At 48.5% G+C, this 23477-nt stretch overlaps 1 protein-coding gene across 1 annotated transcript in view; it reads left to right on the forward strand.

Moving 5' to 3' along the window:
- MYO1D (myosin ID) overlaps positions 1–23477 on the forward strand; it is a 154832-nt gene that overhangs the window by 50993 nt on the left and 80362 nt on the right. Inside the window, exons 12-16 of the mRNA XM_041398991.1 lie at positions 427–497; positions 2337–2411; positions 3806–3938; positions 14025–14191; positions 18427–18634. Coding sequence (XP_041254925.1) covers positions 427–497; positions 2337–2411; positions 3806–3938; positions 14025–14191; positions 18427–18634 — 654 coding nt within the window. The remainder of the gene's footprint in view (positions 1–426; positions 498–2336; positions 2412–3805; positions 3939–14024; positions 14192–18426; positions 18635–23477) is intronic.

Here is a 23477-nt window from a genome sequence, read left to right on the forward strand (position 1 = left end):
ACTGAGCAAGCCTTGCTGCTGTCACTGCAGTTGGCCCATTTCTTTGCAGAGGAGTTACACTGCAATTGCAAAAACACATAAAGGAAGACTTTAAAAAGTAATAGATTAACTCGTGGGTGCAATGTTTCTCTACAGGCACGAGTGTTCTTTTTGCATAATGGTGTTTCTGAGATAGTATCAATTTCTTCATAAAATTATAGACTCTTGCAGCTTCATTTGTACAAGCACACGTTCTTACAGTGCATCCGTGAAAACATTTTCCAGCAGTGGCTTTCACATCTGCACATGCATATAGAAAGTGGAATTCCTGTAGTTCCCAGTGCTATTTTGAAGGCAGGTTGCTCTTCCATGGGGCTTGTAAATCCAGGGGTGGTGTTTTAATATCAATCCATGGGTGGTGTTTTAAGGTATGTGAATTTGTTTCAGCTTTGTGCCACGGACAAAACGCTGGAGTTCGACAGAGACTTCCGGATCAAGCACTACGCCGGGGATGTGATGTGAGTTTTCTTCTGAAATCAAGTTGCACATTTTATTTTTGTCTTCCCAGCAGCTCTGAAGTGGTACAATATTCTGATTTACTGCTTCTTCTGGTGCAAGCCACACACAATTACAGAGTGCAGCGCTTGCTTATCAATTAAATCTTCTGCTGGTGCCTTGCTCTACAGAGTGGGAATTTGTACTTGGAGTGAAACAAAAGGAGAGCAGGGGTGGGGGGTGAGGGGAGAGCAGTGCTCCAGGGAAAGAAAAAGGGAAAAAAGGCAGCAGTGTTTATGCAAGAAAGCTACACTGAGCTAATAAGTCTGGTTTAGACATCTGTTTGGTGTGATTATATAACTCTGGCTTTAAATTCTCCAATCAGTTGGAGCAGGCTGCAAGCCCAGGGGAGAGATAACCTGCAGGAGGGATCAGGGCAGGAGGGCTGGGAAGTGCTTGCCTGGAGCCTGCAGGAACAAGTGCAGGAGGTGACAGCAGTGGGAAGGGAGAGTGAGTGGAAGTGAAGGATGCACATGGTAGAAACCATTTGCTGGGAAAGCTGTTGTATGGAATATCACTGGAGTAATTTAATGGTTTAGGGTTTGTGTAATTTCCCATGTCAGAAGAAAGGGAGTTACTGAAGGAAGAATTCATGACTTCTTTTACCTTGGTATTAATTTTACCTTTAATTTCCAAGAACAACCAGTGTGATCAGACTGGAGCCCATATAGCATAAGCAGGTTAACTTCTGGAGTCTTTGCTGAGCAGTTCCTGACAGACATCCCTGATTTTAGGGGGTTTTGGAGGAGAATATACAAGGTGCTGTCTTAGTGGCTGAACCTTCTGAACTGCCAGTGGCTGACAAATAGTGTGAAAGAAAACTGAAATGTGGAAGGAATCACAGATAGTTCAGGCCCAGATCTTACATGGAGCACTAAGACTTGGGGGTGGGGAGGCCATGGCACAGACAGCCCAGAGCAGCTGTGACTGCCCCATCCCTGGCAGTGGCCAAGGCCAGGTTGGATGGGGCTTGGAGCAGCCTGGGACAGTGAAAGGTGTCTCTGCCATGGTAGGGGTGGCACTGGATTCCATTTAAAAGGTCCTGTTCCATGACTCTGTGATTTGAGGATGGTTCCATACAGGGATTTGCAGGTTGTGGGTTGATCCCAGAGTCTGGAGGTTAGGTACAGCTCCTCAGGATGGGATCTGGAACTCAGGAAACATCTGCATGGCAGTCACTGAATTGGGAGACTTTGGACCTTTTCTGTGAGGACAGAGCACTGCCTGCTTGGAGACCTGGAGAAGAGATGAAACGCTGGAAGAGTGACCTCCTCCAGTGGTGTTCCTGTGGGAACAGAGGAAGGAAGGAATCTCAGGTGTGTGTGTTTCTGTGTGTGCTGACTTCCAGGGCAGCTCCCAGTCACTACTCAGAGGCTGCTCTGGAACTCAGACTCTCCACTGAGAGAGGGGCAGACTGCACAGATTGAAAAACAAACCCAAATTTCTCTAGGATTTAACACAAACACACACACTCAGCTTGGAGACAGAATCCTGAGTGTAACTCCTGAATTTGGGCCATCTACCCCCTGCCCAGGTGCTGTGATGTGTCTCAGCCAGCACCTGCACAGCTCCAGGAGCTCTCTGAAGGCAGGGGTGCTGCTCCTGTGCTGGAGGTGGGAGCTGGGCCCGAGGAGCCAAGTGTCACACTCTGCTCCTGCAGCCATTAGGATGGGCTGGGGCAGGGCTGGATCAGCATCTGCTGTGTCTGTAGGAGTGCAGGGATGCTGATTCCACAGCTACCAGCAGCTCACAGAAGGACTTTGCTACGTTGCAATTAACTCTGTTTTTCCTTTATTTTTCAGTTACTCTGTCACTGGATTCATTGATAAAAACAAGGATACTTTATTTCAAGACTTCAAACGCCTCATGTACAACAGGTAAGAATTTTAATGAGGTGAATTTTAATCTGATTTGTCAGAAATCAGAGACTCAGGTTTTCAGTGATTCTGTCCTCAATGTGTGTGAATAAACACATTGCTTTGGGATTTGATCTTTGTACATTTCCTGTGACCCAAAGGCTGTTAGTTGTATTTTTCAGGTTAAAGTTATTCTGTACATGTTGTTTCTGTTCTGATGCAGCCTTTAATTGAACAGAATTTAAAGTGGTTTTTTTGAAACCAACTGATTGTGCAATCAAGATAGTGCAGAGCTTGCTTGTGCTGCCTGATTTGTCATTAACCCATTGCAGATTTACCATCACTGCTCTGTCTGTAATCAGTGCTAAAGATACTGGGGAGCTTTGGTCAACAACAGATATCCTCACCTCACCTAAAACACCCTGTTTTGAAAGAAAATGAGGAGATAGGTATGAATCCTTTCATGTCTGCAGTGATGTGAGAAGTGAAAACCATGAGGTCATGTGTTGGGCAAGCAAAAGTTGCCTTGAGAAGCAGATTTGAAACCCTGTCAGAATGTGGGTGGAAGTCCCCATGGAGCTGTTTTTCTTCACCTGGTGTTAAACATGTCCTCGTTTTGTAATCTGCAGCTTCCAGGGGCCCTGCTCAGAGGACAGTGAGCACAAACACCCTGCAGTGGTAGGCACTGTTTACCTGTGCAGATGTTAAATTGGTCTGCAGCCCTTTGGGTTGACTGGCTGTGCTCCCCTGAGCAGTCCCACTGTTCCTGTTTTCAACAGTTCCCATTGACCAGAAACCTTGCAAAATATTTGCTGTGTGGTTTTATCAAATTTAGCCTGTTTTCTGTGAAGTCTCTGGAAAATCCTGTTCCCAAACACCACTTCCAGCACATTAAAGCCTGTGACTGATTGGCCATTAGATTGCTGGAATGTGCTCAGTTTTTGTCTGTTCCTGAACTCTTGCCATCCATCAGGGCCAGTTTACCTCACTCTGAACTCTTAAAAAATGCAGGCTAAAGTATATAAATTACTTTATATACCAAGAGAGGTGCAGAAATGCAGCTTAAACACAGTTGACAAGTTCTAAGGGAGGCTGGTGTGGGTCTCCCTCTCCTTTGTGTTGATTAAATTCCTTCTGTTGTGAAGGCAGTGAGGCAGCCCCTGCCTTTGGTGGGTTACTGTGGGATTTTCTCTGTCTTATTCCTGCACATCCTGATCTGAAGGGAGAATGTGCTGGTTGTTTTTCCAGAATGTTCAGTTGTAAGCTTGAACTTGCTCTTAAGAGCATGAAATGTTGTGTCCAGGAGTCTCACCCTGTGAGCTGGAAGCAGCAGTGGGTCTGGGTAGAAACCAACTGTTGTGTTGTCAGTGGAGTGGAAGTGCTGGGAGGCTGCAATTAAAGAGATTCTCTCCTAGCTCCAACCCTGTGTTGAAGATGATGTGGCCTGAGGGGAAACTGAGCATCACAGAGGTCACCAAGAGACCTCTGACAGCAGCGACTCTGTTCAAGAACTCCATGATTGCACTGGTGGACAACCTGACTCTGAAGGTAAAGATTCCTGTTTCAAAATTGACTTTTGATTAGAAGAGCGTGGCTTCTCCCTGGAGAGATTCCCACCTTCCCCTCACTGCCATCCATCAGCAGCTAAGCTGATCAAAGGCAGAGTAGCCTTGTCTGTGCCAAACAGGCTTTGGCTGGGCAGGTCTGGAGGGAGGGTCACCTCCATCCCCCATGAAGAAGGTGGATTTTTGGCTCCTCCATGACCAGTGCATCTTTCACTTGTAGGAAAGCCAGTCTGTCTTAGGGTTGCGGTTGCTATTATTATTTTTACTATTATTATTATTATTATTATTATTATTATTATTATTATTATTATTATTATTATTATTATTTATTTGTTTATTTATTTATTTATTTATTTATTTATTTATTTATTTATTTATTAATTATATCAAATCATGTTTAGCAAAGCTCTTTGGGCAGAGGGCCCAGAGGATTTTGTTCATGGTGGAGAGATCCTCTCTGGCTTCCCATGCCAATGGGAATACAATACAGACAGACCTGTTTGAGTTCCTTCTTTCCTCCTTTTTGCCATACCAGAGGGTGAGGAGGGAAAGCTTTTATCTCAGCCCATATTTCAGTTTGATGGTAGAAGGCATTGCTTGGGCAAGCACCACATTGTGTGATGGAAGGTGGGGAAGGGGATGCTCTGGGAGGGGCTGTTGGAGCAGCACAGCTGAGCAAGCCCTGGGAGCTGAGCTGAGATCCCTGAGGAGTACTGGGGTGTTACTGGAGCTGGGTGGCCTTGCTGGACTCCTGGCACTGGGGTACAGCCCCAAGAGATGGACAGAGAGCCCAGGGTGCTGGGGTGTGTTCACATTCAGAATAATTGAGCAATGAGTGCTCTGAGTGTCTTCTCAGGAGCTGTGGGAGCAAAGGAGGTGGGTCAGAGCATGGCCACCCAGTGCTGGCTGTGCACGGGAAGAGAGAGCTGCCCTCACTTATTGTGTCCAGAGTTAGGACACGAAATCACACCTGATTTATGGGGTCTCCCCAGAGGGTGCAGAGCACTGCCCAGGCTCCCCAGGGAATGGTCCCAGCCCAGGAGCAGTTGGACAGTGCTCCCAGGGGTGGGACTGTTGTGGTGTCTGTGCAGAGCCAGGAGTTTCACTGGGTGATCTCTGGGGGCCCTCCCAACAAAGGATATTCTGTGATTCCATGATTCTGTGGTTTTGTGTTCCTGTACTGGAGTGGCTTTGATCTGAGCTCTGCAGGAGGGTCTGGGACCCACCAAAGCTGCCTGGAGGTGCCACCTGGGCCCCAGTGAGGAGTGGAGCCCCGTGGCTCCCCCCAGAATGTTTTGCCTCAGGGTTCCTGATGCTCCTGTGAGCCCAGCCCAAGGTCAGGCCTTGCTACAATAGGCACCAGTAGTCAAAATTGAGAGAGTGCCTGTGTAGGCAGAGAGGAGCTTTCCTGGATGGCAGATCATGAGCTGCCAGAGCTGGGACGGGGGCTGTGACCCAAGGAGTCAAAACTGATCTGATCTGTCCATCTTCCAAATAATCTGCTGGCTGGCCCTGACCTCAGTCTGGTACAGGTGTCAGGAGCTGCCAGGAACCCAGGGAGTTGCTTTGTGTTGTGAGAGGAGCAGTTGTGGAAGGAATAGTTTCTCCTTGGTGCTGCTGGCTGTTGTTGCAGGTCTGGTCCTACAGAGTGGCCATGGTCACTTGTGCCCAGCCCAGTGTGGGGAGCCTGAGGCAGCCCAGGAGAGGGTTCAGGACAGCAAGAACCCCTGGAGGTGTTGTGGGGAGGGCTGTGATCAGGGCACAGCAGGGAGCTGGGAGCAGGCAAGTTCAGCAAGCATCCATGGAAAAACTTCCTTTCCTTGTTTATTGGAAAAATTATTCCAGACCACCTGGTAGGTGTAAAAATAGGATAGTTCAGAGAATGCTGTGCACTGTGGTGGTTTGAACAATCCCTGCAGCTCCCAGCAGGGCATGGAGAGTTTAAATCCCACCTTATCCATCTTGAATCAGTGGGTACCAGCATTGCTCACTGAAGGCTGCCTGGCTTGGGTGGAATTAATTTACTTCAGTCCATTTATCATCAGTATCTCCATCATAAACACCAGCCTTTCCAGGGGTAGGCACAAGCAGGAGCTGTTGCCAAGTCAAATTCACTGTGAGGTTCCTGTGTGAGTCTCAGTGTAGTCCTTTCCCTTTCTCTACCTGTCCTAAACTTTCATTGAGAAACTTGCATTGAAGCTGTTGGTGTTTTTGTGACTTTTTCTGTTGAATAGCAATGGAGAAAAGATTATTTCTTTAGTGTTGAGATACCAGCACTGCTGAGGCCACCACTGAGACATCCCAGTAACCTCAAACCTGCCCCTCCTCTCAGAGACTGCAGAGCTCTGCTTCACCACAAAAATTCAGGTTTAAACCAGAATAGCAACAAAAGAGAATTTTAAAGGTTGTTATTTTAAATAGCAGAAAAGTTAAATAACCACTAATGCTGCAGCTACTGCAGCCACAGACTTTGATATTCTGGTGGTGCTGGGCTGATGGTTGAACTCAATGATCTTCATAAAATGTCTTTTCCAGCCTTAACAATTCTAAAATTTCAAGATTATTGTTATTCAAATTGGCACTTTTGGAGACTAATCCTCCAAAGGAGGGTTTAAAGATACTCTTGCTACAGCCAAAAGCCCTGCAGCTTTCCAGGGAGGCCAAACATGAATATCAATAAAGAGGAGCTCTTGGGCTGCCATCCTGTTGAGGACTACAGAAACTGAGATATAAATGTGGTCTAAAGGAGTTTTCAGAGAAGCACTGAGGCAGAGCAGCCCAGGTGAGACAAGGAGCACTGAATGCACTGGGCACACCAGGAAATGTCAATAAACCATCAGCTCAAGCTGCACAAAACTCAAGCCCATCTGCAACTTGTTTTTTTGAGAAACAGCTGAGAATAACATGAACTGGTGTTACCTCCCCTAAGGAACTTTATTCCTCTGACATCCCTAGACTCAGCAGTTTGTGCAACCCTGTGTTCAAAACTGTTTCCATCAGCTGTGACCACAGGCTTCCCAAAAAAGTCCTGCAGGGTCCAAGCCACACTCAAGACACACAGAGAATGTCACTGTTGGTTCCACACTAGTGCAGCTTCATTCCCAAATTCAGCACAGGAAAAATGAGTAACAGCCCCAGGAAAGGAGGAGAGCACCTGGAACTGCAGGGATGGTGTACCCAAAACAGAGAGTGCCTTCACCAGCAGTGGTTCCAGCCCAGCAGAAGGAAGAGCCAAGTGTCCACTCTGGCAGTGACTGAGGCAGAGCATCCAGTTCTTTGTGCATGACCAGCATCTTGCTGGCATGGCCTGAATACCCAATTATTGCCTTGCTAATTATGTGTACATATCATTGCCTGTCCCAAAAGTCACCTCACAGAGATGCTCAGGGCAGAGCAGCCAGACAGAAGATGTCTGCACTCTGAATTACTGCATGAAGTACACAAAGGTTGTGTTCAGGAGCCTTATGTAAGGAACCTTCCCAAAATTCAGAGCATTTAAAGTGACACCAGCCTGGCTGCAGGATGGGTCTCACCAAAACAACTCCCTGACAAGAGGGGCTGCCAGGTGGGCTCTGGCTCTGCTCCCAGGAAACAGGGACAGCAGGAGAGGGAATGGCCTCAGGCTGGGCCAGGGGAGGTTCACTTTGGATTTTGGGAAAATTTCATCATGGAGAGGATTGTCAAGCCCTGGAAGAGGCTGGAGTCCCCATCCCTGCAAGTGTTCAGAAAAGGTGTGGATGTGGCACTCGAAGGGTCAGTGGTGGCCTTGGCCATGCTGGGGATAAGTTGGACTCAGTCTCAGAGGGCTTTTCCAGCCTAAACACTTCTGTGATTCCATGAAATCTGTTCTTGGAGCACAGAAGTTTAAATTATGCTTATCAGCACTGGTACCTCAATGCTGCTGAGGTCCTTCAGATTTCCAGAACCTTCTAGGCAAAAACTTCCCGTAGGTAGGAGAAAGTGCTATGTTTTTTCCAAAACCAAGCCACTTAAAACAAAAACTGGCTTTTCCAGTTGCTATGTGCCATTTCTCAAGAACATGTTTTACTGCCCAAGCCCTTTTCTCTGTGGTGGATTATTTTGGGTGGCTGTTTTGTAAATCCTGACACAGGAAGCCCTGTGGCTGTCCCAGCTGTGGCTGACAATCTTCTCTGGGGACTCTCTGGACATGCATCTCCTCCTTATTTCTTTTCTTTTTTTCCTCCTATGTAACTCCTTTTGTCTGACTCTTCCTTCCATCTCTCCCCTCTCCTATCCAGGCTGACAGGCTTCACCTCTGCTAAGTTAGAATGTCATCATTGTGACTGATTGGACACATCCAGCACAAATTTGTCTGTCCTGGCCCATCCCTTCTGTCATGTAAGAAGCTATAAAGTGCAGAAAAGAAACCCCTCAAGAAAGAGTTTGTTTAGAGTGCAATGGCTTAAAACTGGTTTGGTTTCTTTTTACACTTAAAAATCTAAAAGTCGCTCAGCTTGATGGAAAAAATAAAATCAGCTGCAGTTAGACATCTAAAGAGCTTTCAAAGCTGGGGCCTTTGTGTCTCTGCATTTCAGTTCTTCCCTTTACAAACTGCAGTTCTCTGACAGCAAGAATGGGAGCTGCATAATTATCCCCCTGAAGAGCTGGGGCTTGGGGATTTGGAAGCATGGAATAATCTACTTTAGAATTTACTCCAGGAGCTGTCATTTCTGAGAGGCTTTAATTACACTGTAATTGCACTGATAGATGATCTCCTGTCTGTGCAGGCACTTCCCATTCCTGCTTTCCAAAGGATTTCAGCCTTTTTATATCAAATGCAGGCACAGTCACTACCCTTTGTGCTGGACCTGAAGTCACAGATTTGAGGGGTTTTGAGGGGTTTTTTGCATTTGTGAGTGGCAGAGCTGTGCCTGACAGCTCAGCCTGTGCTGTGGGATTCTGTGGCAGCACTGAGGAACAGCTGAGAACTGGCTGCTGCTGTGTCAGCAGTGAACGAGTGACATTTCTGGAATTCATGCTCCTAATGACATATCCAGAGGAGCTGTGGCTGCCCCATCCCTGGAAGTGTCCAGGGCCAGGTTGGAGCCACCTGGGATTGTGGAAGGTGTTCCTGCCCATGGCAGGGGTTGGCTCTGGGTGGTCTTCACAGTCCCTTTCAATCCAAACCATTCCATGGTGCTTCAATTTGGATGCTCTGTTCCCAAGCCTTTGCAGTTCTGTGGAACATTTGTGATATCAACCCCTTCAAGGGATTTAGATGATTTATATTCATCCTGCCACCAGATGCAGCACAGGGCAGGTCTGGCCTGGCCTGGCACCATCTGGTGTTGGTGGCCCTGCTCCTGACACAGAGAGAGGTTTGTCCCTCATGGTGTGGATGGTGAGGTGACCCAGGGTGAAGATCAGCAGGAGGGGAAGGGGAAAAGTGCTGCCCATTCACCTTCACAGCTCTGAGCTCTATCCCAGAATCCAAATCCAGGTGTAATTCAGAGTTCTCTGCCTATCCCACATTTCCCTAACCAGCTCATTCCCAGTCAAATGGCAGCCAGGTTTTGGCAGATCAGGGCAGCCACACACACAGCAAGTTCTGAGAGCTGCCAGGAGACTCTTGAGTGAATGAAGAGCTTTGGAAACTTTCTCACCTTCCATGCAGAGAGGATTTCCAGAAGAAAGCAAAAAAAAGTGAACATGGAAATATCTTAAATCTCTTAAAATTGTACCAACTTATTATGTGTCACCTTTCTCTCCTTAAGGAAAGGAGAACAAGTGTCACTGAGTTGATAGGAATGATCTCTACAACTCCCTGACAGGAGGGTGCAACCAGGGGGGGATCAGGCTCTGCTCTCAGGGAACAAGTGACAAGAGGAAACAGCCTCAAATTGTGCCAAGAGAGGTTTAGATTGGATATCAGGAATTTTTTTTTTACTGAAAGGGTTGTCCAGCCCTGGCACAGCTGCCCAGGGCAGTGGTGGAGTCCCTGGAAGTGTTCAAAGCCATCCCTGGAAGCATTCAAAAAAGGTGTGGATGTGGGACTTGAGGACATGGCTTTGTGGTGAACTGATGGTGGTGCTGGGTCAGCAGTTGAATTTTGTGATCTTAACGGTCTTTTCCAACCTCAGTGATTCTGTGAGTCTGGATTGCCATGGCAGAGGAAGGTGCTCAGTGGTGGTGACCTTGGGGACGACCTTGCACAGAATTGAGCTGTTCTCATCTGCCTGGTGTCTCATCATGGAATCATCATGGAATGGTTTGGGTTGGAAGGGACCTCAAAGCTCATCTCAGAATCATGGAATATCTTGAGTTGGAAGGGACCCCCAAGGGTCATTGATCCAACTCCTGGCCCTGCACAGACACCCCAACAATCCCCCCTTGTGCATCCCTGAGAGCATTGTCCAAATGCTCCTGGAGCTCCTTTGGCCTTGGCCATTCCCTGGGGAGGTGTTGCAGTGCTGATCATCTCATTGCACCCCCTGTCCTGGGCAGGGACACCTCCCACTAGACCAGGTTGCTCCAAGCCCATCCTGTGGCCCTGGGGGAGCCGTGTCCGTGGTGCTCCCTCCTCATGAGCTCCGGCTCTGGGAAGAGCCAGCGAGGAGCGCTGCCCTCCGCTCACTGGGGCTGGGCACTGCTGCCCCGTGCAGGGACAGGAGCCGGGCAAGGCTGGCCTGATGCGCCTGGGGAGCGCTGCAGTCGCTGGAGAGGGGACGTGGTGCAGGAATGGAGGCTGCCCACACATCCTCCTGCTTCTCCTGCACTCCTCACACCCATCCCTGCTCCTGGGCTGCTGCCAGGAGGGTGGGCAGTGCCAGGATGCTGCCAGCTGCTTGTGGGTGCTTGGCTCAGCTTTTGCTGTCTATTCCCACCCCAAGGACAGCCCTCCTGGAGAAATCACAGCCTGGTGCTGCTGATCCCACCCTTAGGAAAGCAGGACACCTTCCAGCCCAACAGCTCCCCTGGAAGTGTGGGAAATGGATTTGTAGGGAATTCTCCAAGCCTGGCAGGAGGCTCACACAGTGTGCATCTGTGTGCAAACCTGGAGATAAGAAATGCTGACTTAGAAATGCCATGGAACAGGACAGACATTGCTGAGAGAGAAATGGAAATAGAAACAAGTTTCAAAGGACAGCCTTGCAAATAACAGAAGATACTTTGGAGAAACAGAATTATGAAAGATGCATTGTAGTAGGACCACAAGGGGTAATTTTAGATGATTGGCTTTAAGGCATTTACAGCATGGTGTAGCAAAAGCTGATAGGCCAAAAAACACTTATAGTGTATTGTAATTAGGAAATAGTTGGCTTCTGATTGTGATGGTGTGAATTATAACATCTGTATTGTCTCACCCTTCACATGAGACTGAAAATGGAATAAAATTTTTTAAAACGCCTCTCAGTGGCCCCATGTCTGGGTCAGAAAATGGCTTTATCCAACATGGAAGAAGCAGTGGCTTGTGGCAGCTTTCAGGATAGGAGGCTCTGCTTTCCAAGGCCTGCCTCTCTTGGCCCTTTCATGGCTCACACTCATCCCTGGGCTGGTCCAGGTCCTGCAAATCTTCAAGTTGTGTCAGGACAGCCATGGATGATCCTGTTCCCTCAGCATTACTGAAAGGAAATGGCAATTTGAGGCCTTTCATATTATCTTGAGATTGGGTAAGTGACCTAAAATCATAGAAATAAGGCTATATAGACAAATCATAGAAAATAGGGCTGAGGGGGACCTTGGGAGTGCACCTAATTCACCTCCTGTTTGAGGACACCTCTGCCTGTATCTTCCTTTTGCATGCTCTTCTCCCCACTGATGGATGTTCCCTCCTTCCCACAGGCATTCTGTTCCCACTCCTTGTTTTCCTGAAGCTTAATTAATTTGAATTTTTATACTGTGGTTAAAACCATGACTTCTTTGTCCTAAAGCTGAATGCATTTTCTCTTATCTATCCTTTAAATACACAAAATCTCCCACCAGGGGGGTTCTGTGCCTCCTTGGTCCTTCTAGGCTAAACCCACAATTTCTCTGAGTCACATTTGCTGGATTTTTGAACTTTCTTGCTATTTCTTGCCCTGACTCACATTCCCACTTGAACTGCAGTGCCCTGGCTGCATGAGATGCTCAGAGAACTAGAAATGTGTAGGGGATTTTGACTTGCAATTTTCCTGTTCCTGTGTCCTTTGCTAGAAAAACATGGAGACAGGGATTTGCCTCACGTCAGCTGGAACTTCTGGATCTCTTTAGCACCAGGCTCAAATCAGTTTTTCATTCTTTATTAACCAGCTATTTCTGCTAAATGTGGAAGTTTGCATTTGTTCTCACTAAATTAATCTCTTTTTCCCCTCCAGACCATTCCTCCCCTTTGTTACCACTGTGGGTTCTTGAGGCCATTCAGGAGTGCTGGAACAGAACAGACTCTGGAGAACTCCAGGGCTTTCCCTTTTGGGATCCCTCAGGTTCCTCAGGGCAGTGTTAGAGGTGGTTTCACAGCCATTTGCGTCATCTGGTCCAGATTGCTGAAAGGTCATTGCTGGGTATCAGCTGTGGTTATCAAAGGTGACATTTTGTCACATTAAGATGTCACCCAGGCTGTTTTTCTCCCTTTATCCCCATGTCAGAGCTGCCTTTGGAATGCTGCAGTCTGTGTGTATCTGTGATGTTCTCTGACAGCCTCTGGCCATACTGGGACCTACTGGGATCCTCTTGGAGTTCTCTCTGAGGCTGAGGCTGGGTGAGCTCTGCCAGCCTGCAGGATGTGCCACTCCTTTTGCAAGGGGTACTTAAAAAGTTTTATCTGTTAATGTTAGAAGAATACAATCTGTAAAGCCACGGTGGGCTTTAGATGATGTTGTGCCAGGGAGGGTCAGGTTGGATCTCAGGGAAAGGTTCTTCTCCAGAGGGTGCTGGGCACTGCCCAGGCTCCCCGAAGCTGCCAGAGCTCCAGGAGCTCTCAGGGATGCCCAGGGTGGGATTGCTGGGGTGTCTGTGCAGGAGTTGGACTGGATGATCCTTGAGATCTAACTCAGAATGTTTTGTGATTATTAATTGCTTTTCCACATACCAACAAAGTTAGAATGGGATAGCAAAGGCCAGCCGTGAAGAGGAAGAAATGAATGACCTCCAAAAGCCAGTGCAATGAAAGTACATAAGTTTAAAGGCTTTGTAGCCACCCCTCACAGGCTGGTGCTGGTTGCAGATGGCATTGGCCTAAACAAAAACTATCTTTAATCTCATAAAAATGAAAGCAGACATCAAAATGTTCCAACAGCCCTGTGTGTGGCTTTCCTCAGGGTGCAGGAGGGCTGGCAGGAAAAGGAGTGTGACCCCATGGGACTCACCTGGACATCCAGGGTCAGCCCCAGTGGCACAGGGCAGGACTTCTCCAGGATGGAGTAAAGCCATCCATCCCAATTGCACCTTCCCTGCCCCCTGCAAATCACAGATGGTGCAGAAAGGGGAACTCACGTGCTGGTGGCCTGTGTTTGTGCTGAGGAAGGGGTGGGCTGGAGGCAGCTGGGTTTGGGGCTCCATCATTTCCATTGTTCAGCTGTGTTGGAATTCGAGGTGTTTGACTTGGCTCAGCACAGACAAAAGTGATGGAGTGACCAGGCTGCTTTTGGAGGTGATGCAGGCAAAGCCATATCCAGCAGGCTGTGAATTCCATGAATTCCATGGGTTTGATCTATTTTCTGAGGACTGATGTTGTTATCCTCACAGTAGGAGAGGAAGGGGATGTGGTGCTGGGTGGTGCACAGCAAAGGTCAGTGGAGCTCCAGTGGGGGACATGTGGCTCCTGTAAGGGGTCATGGCAGGGTGTGAAGGAGGGGAACACTGAATCACAGAATCAGAATCAGCCAGGGTGGAAAAGACCTTTGAGACCATTGAGTCCTTCCTATGACCTACCACCACCTTGTCACCCAGGCCATGGCACTGAGTGCACATCCAGGCTTTCCTTAAATACTGTTATTGTCACTTCTCTTTTAACCTTCTGATTCTGCTGAGCAGCCAGACCTCGTGGGCTGGGCTCACAGCTGCTGCAGGAAGGGTTGTGTCTGCACCCAGGGCGTTCTGCCGGGGTGACACTGCTGTCCTCTGTCCCCAGGAGCCCTACTACGTGCGCTGCATCAAGCCCAACGACAAGAAGTCCCCGCATCTCTTCGACGAGGAGCGCTGCCGGCACCAGGTGGAGTACCTGGGGCTGCTGGAGAATGTGCGGGTGCGCCGGGCCGGCTTCGCCTACCGCCAGACCTACGAGAAGTTCCTGCACAGGTGAGGGGCTGCCTGCTGTGAAAACAGGGCACCCACTGTAGGGAATGATTGGCATCCAACTCCATTGATTCAGAAGGCTGAACAATTGCTTTATTAAAACTCTATTATATTACATTATACTATATTGAAGAGATACTATACTAAATTACATACTAAAAAAATCTCATGGACGCAGCTTTCTCCCCAAATGGCCAAGGAAACAAAACAATCCTCAGCCCAATCCAACTGACAAATCACTCTCGGTGAACAATCTCCATAACACACTCCACGTGTGAAAAAACAACAGGAGCAGCAAGTAGAGATAAGAATTGTTTTCTCTTCTCTCTGTGCTTCTCCAGGAAAAATCCTGTGAGAGAGAATTATCTCTCTCTCTCTGTTCAGAGAATGTGAATGCCACAGGCTGCCGGGCACTGCCCAGCTCCTGGGGCTGTGCTTGGTTGAAATCAGCTCCTGGATAGGCTGAAACAGAACCCACAGGAGTGTGGATGCCCTGGTTCAGCCGTGCCAAGGTGGCCACTCTGGTTCAGCTGTGCCAAGGTGGTCACTCTGGTTGTGCTGTGCCAAGGTGGTCACTCTGGTTCAGCTGTGCTGAGGTGCTTGTGCTGCTCAGGCTCAACTCCTTGTCTGCTGAAACTCACTGGCTGTGTTAATTTGCAGTGGAAATGTGTAATGAGGAGCTTCCCCCGAGTATCACCCTAAAACCTGAGCTAATTAACTGGTGTTTTCTCTCTGATTTGTCTAATTTTTGCAGCAAGAGGTGGTGTGTCTGGGGGAGCATGTGATGGTGCATGGTGACATTATGTGGGAAAAACCTCTGGATTTTAAAACGGAAAGTCTGAAAAGGGGGATGGTATCACGACCCCATTAAATGTGGTTTTGATTCTTCTTGCCCTCTTAATTCCTACCAGACGTGTGACAAATGACATGTTTTAGACTGAAATTTGTCTTAAGGCTTCACTAAATTAATGTGGGCCCTGCAAGTTCAACATGCTCTGATGGAACAGTGAATGGAATTTTTGTTCTGTTATTGAATCAGGTGAGAAGAGGGCTGTGAGAATAGAAAAAATTAAACTATCCAAGCAGGTGGGATGTCATGAGTTAGAAACAAAGTGCTGGTGAAAGATCTTTTCCTGTTCACAGTGGAGATTTGCCTGGATATATCACAATACCCAAGGTGGAATAAATCCAGTCTGCAGGACTGGAGCTCAGTTTCCTGAACCATTCTGCAGTGGATAGAGTGTACTTTCACCTCACATGTGGAATTCATTACAATTTACTCTTAAGATTTGTGTAATCACTATTAATATAAACAGCTGCTTTGTTTTTAATGAATGTTTGCTGAGCTCCTGTGAGCTCCAGCCCCAGAGTGTTTGCAGCCAGGAAACCAAACTGCTTCAGCTTTTGGGCTGCTGGAACAGGAGTCCTTCCCAGCCCCGTAGTGGGATTTGACATCTAGAGTGGGGGATCAGACACTGTGTGTGTGTGTGGTGCTGCTCCAAGCCTGGTCTGCAAGCCCAGCCCTGTAGTGGGATTTGACATCTAGAGTGAGGGATCAGACACTGTGTGTGTGTGTGTGGTGCTGCTCCAAGCCTGGTCTGCAATGGCTTTTCTAAATTAAAAAAAAATCAGAAAATAAAACCAGAAAAATAACTTCTCTTTCTGTAGGAGAAGAGTTTGTTGATATTTAGCCCTAAATCCTGTAAGATAGGTGATATCTCCTCTCTCCCAGTAGGGAATGCAGTGAAGCACAGTTAAGACCATTATAAATGTCCTTCTCAAGCTCTCCTTGGATAAAGAAAACCTTCCTTTGAGCTTTGTGCAAGCCAGGCTGCCCTTTCCAATTTGAAGTATTTTCTTTTGGACCAGGACAGGCTGTCCCTTCCTGTGATCACGGCATCATCCAGTTGGGTGACACACATGGCACTTACACAGATGGGGTGCATTCTCTTGGTTTAATGTATAAATTACCATTTAAAAAAAGCTGATTGGGTTTCAGGAAAGGGTTTGTGAGTGTAATCCAACCCTTTCCACACAGAGGCATCCATATGCCTACTCCAGGCCATGTCAAACATAGCTTGGGATCAACACTGAGGGCTGTGGACAGCAGGCTGGGCAGGGACAGTGAGGCCCAGCTGCAGCTGCACACCCAACATTGTTCATTCAAGCTTCACCATTTAGTGGCTTCCAGAAATCTTGGTTCTTAGGAGAGCTGGACTGGGAAATGTTAACTCCAGGAGCAGCCTCATCACTGTTGGGTGTTTCCATAGGGAGGTACAGAGGGGAAGGAGAAACAAAGGTGTTTGGAAGGGAGTGTTCCATGTCTGAGTGACCTGGGAAGCTGTGGGGATCCGCAGGCAGGAGAGGGGCAGGGCTGTGGTGTCAGGGAGCAGATTCATTCCAGACCCTGCCTGGCTATAATTAGCACCAGGCCAGGAGTGTGAGTGGCTGTGGCATCCAGGCCATGGCCTGTGCTACAGGGAAGGAGTTGGTGGCATTGTGTGACACCCGTGGGGACATGGGAACAGAGGGACAGCTGGGATGTTCCACCTGCTGTGGCTGGGAGGGAGGGGCGCCATCAGCACTGCAATATCTTAATGCCTGTGGGAAGGAGCAGGAGGGTTTAACACCTGGGGCAGGTTTTTGGTGCTGTGACAATCCCTTCTCTCCTGAGCTCCTTGATGGGGCAGGCCTGGCCCATAGCCTGGGTCCCAGTCTGTTCCATAATCTGGGTCTGAACCTGATCCATAGCCTGGGTCCCAGCCTGTTCCATAATCTGGGTCTGAACCTGATCCATAGCCTGGGTCCCAGCCTGATCCATGGCCTGGGTCCCAGCCTGTTTCCCAGCCTTGTTCCCAGCTCGGGGGATTGCACTGGCAGTGCTTTGCTCTTTTATTTTTTCTTTTTCCTGACATAACTGTCTCGAGGTGAGAGATGTTTCCCAGTGAGTGAATTATTGCAGGAACATTTTCCTGATGAGAACAGTGCAGGGAATCCAGTGTGCAGCATTGATTTCTGTGTGTGTGAGAGCAGGAATGTTTTTGCCAGCACGTGCTAAATCTTCTCCTGGGAGTCTGAAGGGAGGTTTTTAATCCTGTTTATTTATCAGTGAGATCCCTGAAACCCCCCGGGATGGTGTTCCCTGCTTAAGCACAGTGTGCACCTCCATTCCCCCCCACAAAGGCTGATTTGATGAATGAATGGGCGCTGGGATGTGTTTCCATTCAGGCCCTTTGAGGCTGTTCCGAGCCTCCTGCCATGCTGCTCGCAGGAAAAGGGGGATTGTGAGGCCGTTTAAGTGTAACTGAGAGCTGAGAGCATCTGAAGCTTTGAGATTGGTGCCTGCCTTGGCTGGGGGCTTTGAAGTGTGAAGGGGCTGAGCTTGCTTAGTGCTTGTTTTATTTAGAACAGGGCTGCGGGTTCCATTCCAGGGAAAACGTCTATTCCAGCTCTTGTTATGTCCATAAATCTTATGCAGAAAATTCACTGTTGCTTTTTGCAAATGCCTGTTCCCCTAATCAGCATTTCCTGGGCTGGTGAATCTTACACAACTTGGGCTGATCCCCAAGATGATTTGTAGATGTCTTAGTTCCAGTCTGCATTTCTCTGTACTGGAAAATGGAGTTTGGAGAGTGAGGATGGGAGGATTGGCTAACCCACACTTACAGGCAGTGTTTGCACAGACTGGGGCAGCCAAAGCTCTGCTGTGGGGGGAAGTGGCACAGTTTGTCAGAAATTACTCCCAAAGTGATGCACGAGAAAAAATTATTTGCAGAATTTTTAAATCCAGGTTTTCTGACTAAAGAATTGGTTGCAGGTGGCTTCTCATGCAGAATGTGAACAAAACAAAGGTTTCCTTCCTTACAGAAAAAACCCAAACCAAACAAAACCTAAACAAACAAATAAAAATTAAAATTGGATCCTGAAGGTGTGAAAAATGGGACAAATCTGCAGGAGGCCAATGCTGAGTTTGTTCCTTTGCATCAGTTCAGTGCTGATGGATTGAGCTCCTCCCTGTATTATTTTGCAGCATCTCACAAAATCCTTCCTCTTCTTTATTAATTTTCCTTGTATTTTGAGGATCACGTTTCCTGCAGAGAATGTCTTCAGACTCTTCCATCTCTACTCAGTTTTATTACAATTTAATTGATAATTTTTTCTAAAACCAGTTGAAGTTTGCCCTTCTCTAGCACCTTGGTGGCAAGTTCACCTTTGTAAATTCTACCTTTTAATTGCAGGTACAAGATGATCTCTGAATTCACTTGGCCCAACCATGACCTCCCCTCAGACAAGGAGGCTGTGAGGAAGCTCATCGAGTGCCACGGCTTCCAGCACGACGTGGCCTACGGCAAGACCAAGCTCTTCATCCGCACGCCGCGGACTCTGTTCACCCTGGAGGAGCTGCACGCCAAGATGCTCGTCAGGATCGTCCTCTTCCTGCAGAAGGTAAAGCTTCCACTGCCCCAGAAACTCAGCTCAAGCTCCTTGAACCATCGTTGCTCTCCTTTCTGGCTCTGTTGCTGCACAGATTCCAGACTTCTGCACTTTGGTCACTGCTGGATATTTTTAGGCCTCTTTCCATGGTGCTTTCTAGAGGCTGGGTGTACTGAGAGGTGTAGCACCTAAAAAGTTATTCATCACTGTTTAAAAACTTGCTCTTTTCTCAGTAGAAAGAGGATGCCTGGGAGCTTGAGGGACTTTTATGGCTGAAATGTGGAATCAGAGAATTCCAGGCTGGTTTGGATCAGGAGGAACCTTAAAGCTCAGTCCCACCACGCCCTGGCACAGGGTGCCCAGAGCAGCTGTGGCTGCCCCTGGATCCCTGGCAGTGCCCAAGGCCAGGCTGGATGGGCTCAAGGGGAAGATGTCCCTGCCCATGGCAGGGGATGGGACTGGGGGAGCTTTCAGGTTCCTTTCAACACAGACCATCCCATGGATCTCTGGTGTTAGCACTTGCTGAAATCTGTGTCTGTACAAGCAAGATCTGTCTGGCAAAGAGCAGAAATGATGGGGCTGACCTTGCCCTGCCAGGCAAAATGGATTAGTTCCAGACTTTTAGAAACTGATTTCTTAAAATGTGTATCTTGTGTGAAATCCTTGGAATCTGGGAAAGAACAGAACCTCTGAACCCATTCCTGTCCCTCACATATAGAAACTGCTGCTGCTGACAGATGGGTGTAAAAACTTGACAGAACAAAAGCTCTGCAGGGAACACAGGTTTGCACAAACTCTCCAAACCTGGCAGACTGAATGGGGAAGAGCCTGAAGGAGAAGTTCCCCCCTGGAAGCTCTGAGTTCTGTGGATCACTCATATTTGTGGTGTCTGCAGTGCACTGGATGTGATTCCCTTCCTGGAAACCCAACCAGTTTGACCAGGATGGGAGCAGAAAGCATCAAGTCTAGGGTTGGTTTCTTGGTATTTGTTGTGCTGAATGGTTTAGTAGGGAATTCTGCACCTTTTGTGTGCAGTGAGTATTTCTGGAAAGGCCAAGCTCAGGCTGTGGAGGATGCAGGCCCTGCCTTTCTCTGAGCTTTGTGGTTCAGAGTTTTGTTCCCTGTTCTGAGCATGTACTGCTGCTGAGCTTCCTTGAACTCTAAACATCTTCTCCTGCCTTCCTTCCCTGGAAAGTGGAGCACTTTTCCATCTGGTTTATTCTCCTGGGTGGCCTGGGGCTGACCTGTGGGGCTCCCATGCCCCCTGGGAGGGTTCCTGGATCCTTACCTGTGCTCTCCTGTGCTCACCAGGGGTTCTAGGGAGGAATTTCCTGCCTGGAGCCACTTGGATGCTTTCAGGGAGTTCACAGGGCCACAGCTCTAACCCAGAGTCTCTTTCTCCCCAGGAATGGGGCGAGCTGACGAGTTCCTTGTGGAATAAAGCTGCAGGGGGTACTGCTTGCTCCCAGGTGACTCCAGCTTTCATATTAAACCAGGGAGCAACTGAGGGGTGACCTTTTTGGAAATTGCAAGGTGCAGCTACTGGAGAATAATTTCAGAGCCCCAGGCTGTGTTGCTGTGGGAGCAGATCATGGCTCAGTGAGCTCCAAGCTCCTCCTTCAGATAAATCCAGTGAGAAGCACAGTTTTAACAGCAACTTGTCAGTTTTGTGAGTTTGCTGCCAGCTCCAGAATTACATTGTCTGGGCTGGGATCTGGAGTGAGCTTAGCATCAAAGACAGCAGGGCAAAGGATGTTTTTGCCCCTGGAAGGTAAATAACCTGCTTAGGTGTAATGGATCAACTCCTTTGCCCCACAAAGGGTTTTCTGCAATAGGTTTGTGTAGCATCAGGTGTGGAATAACTGTGGTGCTTCTGGGGGTTTCCTTGTTGCCACAGTCAGCAAAACTGATAGAAATTAAAATGTTGGTGCACACTGTCCTGTGGCTTCACAAACCTCCCTGCCCTGTGTCCTGCTCTCCCTGGGGTGGGGAGGGACCAACATGAGTCTCCCTGAGGACTGAAGCAGGACATGGAGGCACCTTTTCATTATTTTCTGTGAGAAATCTTCAGGAAGTTCTAACTTACCGCATAAAGGATCATAAAAGCCAAACTTCTTTTCTAGTGCTCAAGGAACTGAGGACTCTGGAGAAATCTGGATGTCCTCCTAGAGCTCCTTCCCCATAGCTGAACCCTCCCTGCTTTCACTCACTGGAGGTTCTTCAACCAGACTCTCAAATGGGGCTGGCAAGGGGATGCAGAGGAGCTTTTCAGAGTCCTGGAACTCACAGCTAAACCAAGAAACACTCAAGGAATCATTAAATGCTTGTTAAACAGCCCATCAACTAAAGAGAAGGTGTTGAGCTGGTATCTATAGGTGTGGATTAGAGACCTTGTACAGTGTTAAATCTACCTGACAAAAGCTTGCCTTTGTCACCATTTCCAGTGTTTCTCTTGTCTCCTGTTAACTCTGCTCCCAGCCCTGGCTGGGATCCCTCCCTGCCTCTGCTGCAGGCAGATGGGGCCTGAGTTGAGCAGTGCTGGAAAAGGTACAGTCAACAATCAAAAATCAAAGAGGAGGGATCTGATGAGGCCTTCTCTGAGCTCTGAAAGCATCAAGGCAATTTTGCCTGTCATTTCTGTTCTCAACTTGTTTTCAATTGTTCATTAACAACTCACAGGGAAATTTAATTCTTGCTCTTTTTTTCTTTTGTAGTTTTGCCTGTGAGCATCAAAGACTGAGGGAGGCAAACTGTGAGCACATCTAGAAGGATTTGATTTTCTTTTAAATAAGTGAGCCTTCTATTGCATTGGAGTTCTTCAGTTTTGAATTTAGGAAAAGGAAAAGACAAGAGAAGATGAAATGTAGTGTTGTGACAATGGGCACTTGTGTGACACAAGCTGAGGCAGATGTGAGAGCAGCCTTAGAGCAGCTGATCCCAGCCTGGGGCCCAGGGGTGTTTTCCTCTGCACAGGAATGAGTGCAAGTGAAAGAATCCACATTTAGCAGCTCTTTTTCTAATGATGTGTATTCTGTGGCTTATGGGTGTCCTGCAAATCACGAGGCTTTCCAGAAGGGACTCAGTAATTATCTGGGGAGCTTCATCATCCAGTGACCCTTAACCCTCCAAACAGTGCTGCTGCCTTTGTGTAATGGTGCTTACCAGTTTGGTTAAATTGAATTAAAACTGACTTCTAGTTCAAATAGATAATTTTACTTTCTTTTGTTCCACATCTCTGGGATGTCTTCACCTTTAGATTTATCTTTCACACTCCTTTTTTTCCTGTGGTAAAATGTCAGTGAGATTCCAGGCTGTAATTTTCCTTCTGCCCCAACGCAGTCAGTGAGCAGACGTGATGTGATTTAACCGTGGCAACTTGCTGGCTCCAGGAGAATTCAGCAAGTGAGAGCTGTGTCCAGTGTCACAAACCCCATATGGCAGCCAGGGACATCACACCAAAGGGTCACTCCAGGAGCCCCAGCTGAGGTTGCTTCATGTGGTGCTTTAGGGTTTATTTGCTGTACCTGTGCTCCTGCCAGCTCTGTGATTGTCACCCTGAATGCAAATGGAGCAGCTCTAATGTTAATCATGCAAATAAAAAACAAAAAAAAAATCTGCCATGAAGCTGTGCTGCTTTTCCTGCCCTTGGAAAGGCTCCCACAGGCTCATTAGCTGTGCAGAGCAGAGCTTTGTTCGGGGAAGAAAGCCCGGGCAGGCGGCACGTGCGGGCTGTGCAGATGATGGCTCCTGTCACTATAATTTACTGCACTATTTCGGTGTCATTTTATCAGGCCGGCACAGCTGTGGATGGAAATCGCTCCCGAAATCTTCCTGCCTGGCACGGAAGCAGCAGGAATGTCCTTGAGTGCAGCCCGGTCCCTCCTGGGACACAGCCCAGCAACGGGGGCAGTGGGGCTGGGAGGGGCAGGGCCGGCCCTGGGACGTGCCCTGGGCATCCCAAGGTGTCCTTGGGCATCCCGGCGTGTCCGTGGAGCCAGATGGGCTCTGCAGAGGCTCGGGAGCTGCCATCACCATGGCAACATTCCCCAGCCTGCAGGGAGAGCAGCACAGAGCCGTGGCTGACGTGTCATCATTCCGTGTCATCGTGTCACCTTCCCGCTCCAGCCCCACCAGCCCTGGGAGCTCGGGACACAGGGAAGCCTCAGCCACACGGGGAAGCTCCTCCGTGGACACAGGAGGTGTTTCCTGACAGGTTATGGAGGGACAGAAGCAATCCAGTGGGGGCTTGGGCCAGTGACCCAGGTAGAGGGGATGGAGTGGGTTTGCCTCTGGGCTCCAGGCGTTTTCCATCCTGAGGCAGTGTTTGTGCATGCCAGCTCACAGCAGGAGCAGGTCTGTAATGACATATGGATTTGTATCCTGGTCCCCAGCTTTGATCTGGAGAGGCTCTGGCAGGGAGGAGCTGTGACAGGAGATGCTGTGGCTCCTTCCCAAGGAGCAGGGGCTGGGAGCTGCCAGGACCAGGTGCAGGGAAGGAGGAAGAGCTGGCTCCATCCCCTGCAGTAACACTGACTGATCCCACAGCTCCTCCCGTGCTGCTCCCCTTCCCTGGGCTAGGAGCATCCCTGCCTGCTTCCAGGGAAGGCATTGAGGCAAAGAAGTCCACCCTGCCCACCCCAGAAAATGCCAAAGCATTTTAAAAATGCTTTACCTCTTACCAAAAAAACAGAAGAGAAGAGGGAATTTCTGCCAGTTTAGCCCCACAACACCTCAGCTGCCTTCAGAGGAATGGTCATGCTGGCAAGAACTGGGGAATTGCCTGTGGGGGAGAAGCAGGAGAGATGGATCCTGCCCTTTCAGTAGCAGGTACCTGGAGACACCTGGATACCTTCTT

Source organism: Onychostruthus taczanowskii, unplaced genomic scaffold (genome assembly GCF_017590055.1).
Source record: "Onychostruthus taczanowskii isolate IOZ18803 unplaced genomic scaffold, ASM1759005v1 scaffold151, whole genome shotgun sequence".
In the NCBI taxonomy this organism is placed as follows: domain Eukaryota; kingdom Metazoa; phylum Chordata; class Aves; order Passeriformes; family Passeridae; genus Onychostruthus; species Onychostruthus taczanowskii.